Source organism: Pithys albifrons, chromosome 7 (assembly GCF_047495875.1).
Source record: "Pithys albifrons albifrons isolate INPA30051 chromosome 7, PitAlb_v1, whole genome shotgun sequence".
NCBI classification, from domain to species: domain Eukaryota; kingdom Metazoa; phylum Chordata; class Aves; order Passeriformes; family Thamnophilidae; genus Pithys; species Pithys albifrons.
This window is the reverse complement of record NC_092464.1, coordinates 33,394,185-33,402,972: the sequence shown is the minus strand read 5'-3', so window position 1 is coordinate 33,402,972 and position 8,788 is coordinate 33,394,185. Positions and strand designations below refer to the sequence as shown.

General features: G+C 43.9%; 1 protein-coding gene across 2 annotated transcripts; it reads left to right on the top strand.

Annotated features, from left to right (window-relative positions):
• The first annotated feature begins 2,138 nt into the window (after positions 1-2,138).
• Positions 2,139-4,619, top strand: CYCS (cytochrome c, somatic). Of its 2 annotated transcripts, none has more exons than XM_071560953.1 (3): positions 2,139-2,244; positions 2,982-3,158; positions 3,326-4,619. In XM_071560953.1, the coding sequence occupies exons 2-3, from the start codon at positions 2,990-2,992 to the stop codon at positions 3,472-3,474; spliced, it is 318 nt and encodes a 105-aa protein (XP_071417054.1). In that variant the 5' UTR covers positions 2,139-2,244; positions 2,982-2,989; the 3' UTR covers positions 3,475-4,619. The 2 variants fall into 2 exon arrangements, with proteins under 2 accessions (XP_071417054.1, XP_071417053.1); XM_071560952.1 differs by having other exon boundaries at positions 2,140-2,248.
• Positions 4,620-8,788: the final 4,169 nt, after the last annotated feature.

Below are 8,788 nucleotides of genomic sequence, written 5' to 3'. Positions count from 1 at the left end.
ATCAATGCTTAAAGAAGCTTAAGAATTTACACTGCTGTAATGTCTTAGAGCAGCTTAAAAGGTGCTTTCAACTCCTTCCTCCTTTAAAGATATGAGAGACCAGGTATTTTATCATGAGTCTTGTGATATTAAGTTACATACTGGCTCCTGGAATCATCTAAGACACAGAAACCTTACTAAATAAAATTCAGTCCTTACAATCATGGTAAAAAGTCTGAAAACAAGAGTGAAATGCACCATGAAGGTTCAAAACCAAATGGCAAATAAAAGGAACAGAGGATGCATTTAGTTTTTAAACCAGTACCTTCCCACTCAACCTCAAAGCACTAGGAGTCTGACACGATTTGAGATTTGAGTTAGGCAACAACAGGATAATTCCAGGTGCCAATTTAAAGTTGTTTCATTACATGTGTTACCTCACTCTTCATGAAATATATGAATTTATCTGTATATCATTAGCAAAACATTTTAATTGTGGTCAGTGAACTGTCAAGATCACAGTGTTGATGGTCTGAAGTTTCAGAACATGTATTTTATATATACCTTGTGATGAAGTGCTAGAAACTGTACAAAACCTGTGTCTCAAGTTCTAGATACCATAACACTGCAAGGCAATGGTCTGTCTGAAGTAGGGAGTGATGATTTCTGAATATTCTTATGAATTATCTGCAAAATTCTGCCATTAGAGGAACCTGGGGGTTTCCTGGGGTTCCTCTGATGGTAGAATTTTGTAGAATTTTGCAGAATTATGCAGGTAATTCATAAGAATATTCAGAAGTCATTACTGCACTCACTTCTTCCTGCTTCATGTTGGTACTTAAGATGAGAACTGCTCCATGGGCAGTTACAGGGGCATACTTATACCAGTTCCAGCACAACATAAAAGCACACAGAGGAAAAGAAGTGTTTCAAATGCCAGACAGTGAAAAATTCTCACTGTTTTAATGTCCATAGTTAAGACAAACAGTTCCCCTCTTCTGAACACAGGACATCATTACTCTGGGCTTTTCTAACAGCTCTTGGTCCTCCTTGCCGAGGAGGGTGAGATGGCAGTCATGTCTGGAATTCAATTTGTAAATTCTGCTTGGAAGCCCGTCACAACCTGTGAATATCAACACATCCTCCCCGAGCACGGCCACGCTGCCCAAGCTGCTGCGTGGCTGTCTGGGGCACCTTCATCCTTTCAGGTGGTGGTTCCTTCTGTAACATCCCTCACCCCTGTCAGGGATGGTCTGGCATCCCACACAGGGGGGATCCAGCCGTGCTCCCCGCAGCCCCGCACAGCAGCACGGGCTAAGGGGGATTTCGGCTCCCTCCGGCTTTCTGCGGCATTTCCACGTCCTTAATGCCTTGGCTCGCTTGGAGAAGCTTTTAAAACTCGCGGATAGGCTGGTGAAGGGTCCTGTGAGGGAGCAGGGGCTGTCCGTGCCGCAGAGCAGCAGCTCAGGGTGAGCTGTCACTGCACACACCTGAGGGGAGAGGTAGCCGGGGGGCCGCCTCTCCTCCCGGGCAAGCAGCGACAGCACAGCCCCGAACTGCCCCAAGGGAGGTTTAGGTTGGACATTAGGAGGGATTTCTTCACAGAAAGGGTGATTAGACACTGGAATGGGCTGCCCAGGGAGGTGTTGGAGTCACTGTCCCCGGAGATGAGACAGCCCATGGCGCCCAGTGCCGTGCTCCGACTGACACGTGGTGCTCGGCCACAGCTCGGACTGGATGATACGGGAGGTGTTTTGCCACCAATCCCCGCGCGACCTCTCAGCGCAACGTCACATGGGCGTGGCTCCGTGACGTCACGGCACAGGCCCCGCCCACCCTGGCGCGCGCTGCTGAGGGCGCCACACGGCCCTTGCTCCCGCTTCCGCTGTGCGCATGCGCTCGCAGCGCATCTCCCCCACCCCTCGGCGCCGCTACCGCGCGCCATACGTACTGCGCGGCGTGTGACGTCATTCCGCCGGCAGTGGAGGCGGCGCAGGAAGGACGTCCGAAGGCCTGGGCCTCGCAACCTACCCTACTGTCCCCCGGCGCCGTGACGTCACCTTGACGGACAGGGCATTAACCAATCAGAGCTCCAGGACTCGGCGCTTGATTGGCTGTTCCGCCGTGGGGGCGGTCCCCGGGCGCCGTCATAGGTTGGCTGCGGCGACGCCGGGTTACATAGGGCGGGTACGGCGTGTCCTTGGGCGCAGACTGAGCGGGAGGTGCAGGAGCGCGGTCACCGTGTCTGAGGGCGCAGCGGGGCAGGCAGGTGCGGGGCAGCCGCGCTGCGGGCGGCACCGGCGGGGCAGGGAGGGCCGGGCGGGGTTCCGGCGGTGCGCCCGATGGTTCTGAGCGCCATTCCCGCCTCCCGGGGACGCGGCCTGAGGCGGCGGCCGGGGAGCAGGGAAAGGTCACCGTGGGGCCGGGGGCCCCGCCGCGTGTGGGATCCCGGAGTAGAGTCCCAAGGTCAGGATCGGCGCAATTGGAGCCACAGGCGAGCTATGCGGGCGCCTTTGGCGCTCCCGCCGGTGGGAGCTCCGGGGACAGCCCGGGTCGTGGGGGCAGCGCGGTGCCCTCCGCTCCTGCCCGGGTGCGGTGCTGGTGCGCTTTTCCAGATGGAAAAGAAAGGCCTACGAACAGAGCGTTGTGCGTTTACACAAGGTTGTTCACGACCAAGAAGCTCCTGTTATGGGTATTGTGTTAAATTTGCTCTTCAAGAGTTGTCGCCGTACCCTTTAAATGCTGTGGGGCGATCACTTTGTTTGAGGGAAGGCTTTTCCTGCTCTTCAAGCACGTTTATCGCGTTGATGTCTTATACATAATTCTGTACTGCTCTTCAAGCCCAGGAGCTATAGCTTGTGGATACACAGAGTGCTGGAGAATTCCCAGGCCCACGGGCCATAGATGTTGGTTTTATAAACCAGCGGGGTGCTTTTCAAGTTTCTGTTCAGTCGGTGACCTTGAAATTGTGATATTGACCTCTGTGTGTATTCTTGGTCTAGTAGTGAAAATGGGAGATATCGAGAAGGGCAAGAAGATCTTTGTCCAGAAATGTTCCCAGTGCCACACAGTCGAAAAAGGAGGCAAGCATAAGACTGGACCCAACTTGAATGGGCTGTTTGGACGCAAGACTGGGCAAGCTCCGGGCTTCTCTTACACGGATGCTAATAAGAACAAAGGTAAACTTAAAGCTGCCCTTTTGAGTTAAGGGACAAAAATACTGAATTTTTGGTGATAGTTCTAGAAGTACTGAAGTCTGCTAAAAATTAAAATAACAAACATGTTTGTATTCTCATTCTCTGTATTATTTAAAAGTCATTAACTATATTTTTTTCCTTCTCTCCAGGTATTACCTGGGGTGAGGATACTCTGATGGAGTATTTGGAAAATCCAAAGAAGTATATCCCAGGAACAAAGATGATTTTTGCTGGTATTAAGAAGAAGTCTGAGAGAGTAGACTTAATAGCATACCTCAAAGATGCCACTTCAAAGTAAAAGTTATTTGCTGCCTTATTTATTTCACAAAGGAGATGGCAATGGAAATGTGATGGTTTTTAAACTTCCTATTTTTACATGTACTGTGTCTAACCTTAAAATCTGTCTCACCCATCAGATAATTTTTCATGGTGGGTCACTGGAGTACACGCTTGTTTGGCAGCCATTAACTTAGCAGAAACTGTGTAATTGGGTTCATTTAAATGGCTACAGTGTTCAGTCATTCTTGATCATAACAATTAAAAAAAACAAACAAGAAAAAAGTTGCCGCTTCGTTGCTTAAAAAACATACATAGATTATCAAATGAGTAATTGTCAGCAGCATAATAGCTTTGAGAGCCCAACTTTTTCAGATTAAAAAGCAGAGTAGTTTTGGCATCTTCCACCATATGTCTTTTGTTACATTACTTAAATTTAAGATTTAATTCCCTCCCCTCCCCCCCCCCAACAACAACAACAACAACAACAAAGACTTTAATACACTCAAGGCCAAGATAATATTTTTCTAAATTTAATCAGTGCTAAGTGTTGCAGTATATATTAATCTGTCTAAAGCTTGCGATAAAAATACATTTCATCTGATTTAAGTATTTGTGAAATGGCAGTTGTGCCCAGCCACTTGTCTTTTGTTTAGGGGGAAGCATGTTACCTAAATCGTCCAGGCTTTGGCACTGCATGCACCCATAGAATATAATTCCAACATCTTCAGTTTTGATGTGTTATTGAAGCCCTTTGTTCAGTAAATCTTCTGAAAACAGCCATTCTTAGTGTAATTAATAGAAAAGGAAAACATCCTGTTCTGAAAATACAGGTGCTAAAGACCAATCTGAGAGTTACTTAATCTTAATTCAGCAGAAGTGTTCACCTAAAATCTTCTGTTATAACTTCATATGAAGGGGTGCAGGAAACCAATGTGCTGGTATACTTAAAAAAAAAAAAAAAACAACTAAATGGATGGTCTTCCTCTGTGCCTGGCTGTAACCTGTCATTACTTCTGAAGGTTCTGTTTCACACATTGTAAAGCAGTATTTTTAATGCATTTTTTTCATACTGAGTTGTTCAGAAGAATGTATTTACTGTGTACCAACAGTAAAGCATAACTTGGAGCAATCAATACTGTAAATTAAAACGAAAATTTCAAGTTTTTTGCTGTATGTGTCTGAAATGAAGTGAAAAATGGTGGGTGCCCAGCTTTACATCATTAGGAAACAAATAGATAAACAAATGCTCCATGTGAAGAAAGCTAATTGAGATGACAGAAGTATTTAGAAGTGTGGCAGAAAGTATTTTGGACTAGAACCATCAAAGCTCTTTTACCAATATGCTTCTTAGCAGCACTTCTGCTGTGATTCCTGAGGAGCATGGGAGCTAACTCAGCTCAAAAGCTGTAGCTCTGCTCTAGGGTGGGATGAGTTGAGTTGTAGCAAGTAGAACAGGGTACTTAGTACCTTAGCTGCAAAGGGCTGTTACTCAGAATTAAACATGTAAAGAACCAAGATTACTAACTGGTCTCAATGGTTGCTACCATATGTGTTGTGATTATTTTTTCTTTCCAAACTGACATGCAAGCTGCATTTCTTAAAATTAGGGAGACAGACAATGTTAACTAACAGCAACTTAGAGCTTCTTAAGAGAGCTTCAAATTGTAGTTATTACTGTTCCAGTTTTCAGAAGTGATGTTTGTCATAGCACCGTTATGGCTGTGCAGAACTTAATTTTTTCCTTGCCAAAATCTGCTAGAGCAGTTATAGAATGTAACCATATCCATCTCTGCAGTCTTTTAAAATTATTACGATGGGTTGTATGGAGAGAGTTCTGACATGCTCTTCTATCAGCACCTTTATGAGAAAAGACTGATCTCCAAGCTGCTCTTCTCTACCTTTTTTTCCTCCAGATCAATTAGGAAAGGGCATTTTTTGGTAAAGTGGCCAACAATTAGCAAAAAATAAGCTTTCCATCCTTCAGGAGGATGCAGAGTGATGCTGTGCCCAGAGTAAGCAGGGGACACAATTTAACTTGGCTGGTGCTATCTGTCTGTACCTCACAGACCTTGGTAAAAATGCTTCTTATACACACCACTGAAGATGGAGAAAATCAAATTCTCTAATTCTAGACTGAGTGTGCATCATTGGTTACATTTTAGGGAAAAGGCCTTTCTGAACTTTAAAATTTCATCTTTTCTATGTATACAGCCCTAGACAGCAGGGGCTTCAAAGATTTGTTCAAGGTAACGAGGAGCCAGTGGACAAACAATGCTACGGTGTTTCTACTAACAGATAAGCAAAGAATACTGAAACAGAGGAGGGTTAGATTTTTACTTCTTGAGATCAGTCTTAATGCAAGGGCCCAGGTGGGTTCTTTGCAGGTGGGAAGGAAGTTTCCAGATCAGTTGTGAAATCAAGCTTTACTGCTTTGATTTCTAGTTTATATTACAGAGTAGGAGGAGTGGGGTTTACCATTGTTTCATGAAGTACCAAGTTCAGTGTTTTGGACAGTCTAGACATTTGGCATTTTAGTTCCTTTACAGTTCCAAATTAGGGAATCAAGGCACCATTACCAAACATTGCACTGTCTTGTAAAAATGGCTCTTGGCTACTAGTTTACAGCCTTGATGGGGCATGCCTTTAAAACTGATAATTGGAATATTTTCATGTGTAGTTACACAAAGGAATGAAACTTGTCAAGAATGACTGTAAAAAAAGATAAAATCCCAAAGTACACCTTTTCACAGTATGACTTCAAAATAATTAGGATACTTCTAAAACTAAAAAATACAACACATCCCATTGAAATGTATTGATACAGAAGCTTTTTTGTTTATTTAAGAGTATTAACAATTCAAGCGTAACAACTCTACAAACAAATCAACTGGGAAAGTTCCATTTGTTGCTGCTTGTCCAGTTGTAGATAATTGTTTCAGTTAAAGATCTGTTCATTTTGATAGATCTAGTTTTGCACAGGATTATGTAATACTTTCCTTTTTTCAGTATAAAATACAGTATCAGTGATCCAAAAGAAATGTGATACATTATTCTTCTCTTAAAGGGAAGAAAAAAATTAAACAGCTGATAGGTAAGAATTAGATACTCTAGTTTCTCATGTATGTTGAAGGCCATTCAAGTGCACACATATACCTCTGTAGTAAGCCTTGTCATTGGCCTTTATCCAAAACATATCCTAAAAACTCTTCCAGGGTCAAAATCAACAGAAGTCTCTGTTTCACTGCATATGGGATGAATTGAGCCATTTCAAACTGATGTCCTGAAAACCAGGTTATTCTGGGAGGTGAGCAGCCCAGAGCTATGAGTAGGAAATGTTAACCCAGGGAAAGGATGTGAAATCCTGTCCCTTCCCTGTGCTGCAGTGGCTAAGTCAGGGCTCCACGTAGTTGTCACTATCTGCTCGTGATTCAGAGCTTGCATTTAAGTACTTGCATTTTTTTCCAGGGTTGTTCTTTTGATCTCAAATACAGAAAATACAATGATCATGTTTTGAATAATTAGTTTCTGGTTTGAGGTCTCAGGAAGTAGGGGACATGGATGGCATTTGCTTCTGTGGCACAATACAGATTCACATCCCCAGGTTTCCAGAAGGCTGCCTTAACCACCACGTGTATGCTGGGAAGATGTTCTATGCCTCTATTGGAGATGTCATTATGCAAAAGGAGAGCCAGAAGGAAAATTAGCAAAGGAGAAACTAACTATAGCATATAGTGTCCAAAACACATCCCTTGTAGCAGGGGAGGTGTGTTCTTTCCAGGTTATTTACGCGTTTAATTTTAAGCAGTCTTGGATAAAAATAAACCTGGCAGTAGAGATCAGAAGTCATTACTCTGCTGGTTCTACATCTCATTAGAGCTGTTAAATGCAGCTTGCTTATGCAGTGTGAGCCCCTGCCTTGTTCCTTTCAGAGTCATCCACTCTTCAAATGCATCTTCCCTTTCCTTTGTGTGTTAAAAGTGTACTTTTGGTCATAAGCACTCAAATCAAAAGCTGTTACTGGAAACACTGAGTAGTATTCTCACCCTTACAATAATCTGCAGAAATTCACTGCTGATGGTTCCAGTCACTCATGAATGTCTGGTGACAATTAAAGATATATGATGGTTCTTAAACTATGGGAAAATGCCTTTTATTGATCTTTAATGCAAAATTTTTAATAGACCTAACTACAAGTTTTGTGTAACTTTTACCAGCACTATCTGTCAGGGTTGTTTTTTTTTTTTGTATGAGATGCAGCGTGATGATGTGAGCATTCCCTGATGTATAGTGCTTCTAGACAAGTAGGAAAGATGCACCACATACACTGAATGTTAAAAATATTATTAGTGTCACCAGTACCCTCTAGAATCTGGTGCTCTGCTTACCTAGGTTTCATTGCAGGAATGTGCCTAGGCTCACTGTAACCAGCCTTTCCCTGAAAGCATGTCTCACGTTTCTCCTTCCACTCATGATTTGTTGTTTGGAGAACAGAGGAAAGGAAATCAGACTTCTCCATACCTTACCATGTTTCCTATAGGACTCTGTCATTTCCAGTTATTCTGTCAGTTTATTATCAATCACAGAATCACAGAATCATGTAGGTTGGAAAAGACCTCCAGTATCATTGAGTCCAACCTTTGACCAATCACCACCTTGTCAACTAGACCATGGCACTAAGAGCCAACAACGTCCAGCTGTTTCTTCAGCACCTCCAGGGATGGTGACTCCACAACCTCCCTGGACAGTCCATTCCAATGCTTAACAACCTCATCCATGAGGAAATTCTTCTTGGTGTCTAACCTGAACCTCATCTGGCACGGCTTGAGGCTGTGTCCTCTCCTCCTGTCACTAGTTTGGGACAAGAAACTGACTCCCTGCCTGGCTCCAACCTCCTTTCAGGGAGTTGAAGAGTGATAAGGTCATCCCTGAGCCGCCTCGAGGCTAAGCAATCCCAGCTCCCTCAGCTTTTCCTCATAGGACTTACTTCCCAGACCCTTCACTAGTTCTGTGCCCCTCTCTGGACTTGCTCCAGCACCTCAATGTCTTCCTTGTAGTGAGGGGCCCAGAACTGGACCCAGCACTTGGGGCCTCCTCACCAGTGCCAAGTACAGAGGAACAATCCTGTCCCTGGTCGAATATTAGATAGTAGATCTGGAGTCCTTCCAGTGGTATTTTTAAAGAAAACATACCACATTTTCAAACCCACAAATCTTTGCCATGGTGAATGATTGTAATTCTCATGTACAAATTGTCCCCCATCAGGTGTTTCTCTTCTTCATTTTACATGTTACTATTAAATTTTATACTTCTTTTATACTGTATGAACTGCAGGC

What these genes read in the sequence shown, in the direction of transcription:
- CYCS (XM_071560953.1), top strand. Translation starts at nt 2,990, where the DNA reads ATGGGAGATATCGAGAAGGGCAAGAAGATCTTTGTCCAGAAATGTTCC. An exon ending in GGATGCTAATAAGAACAAAG is followed by an intron (nt 3,159 to 3,325) that starts GTAAACTTAAAG and finishes CCTTCTCTCCAG; the next exon opens with GTATTACCTGGGGTGAGGAT.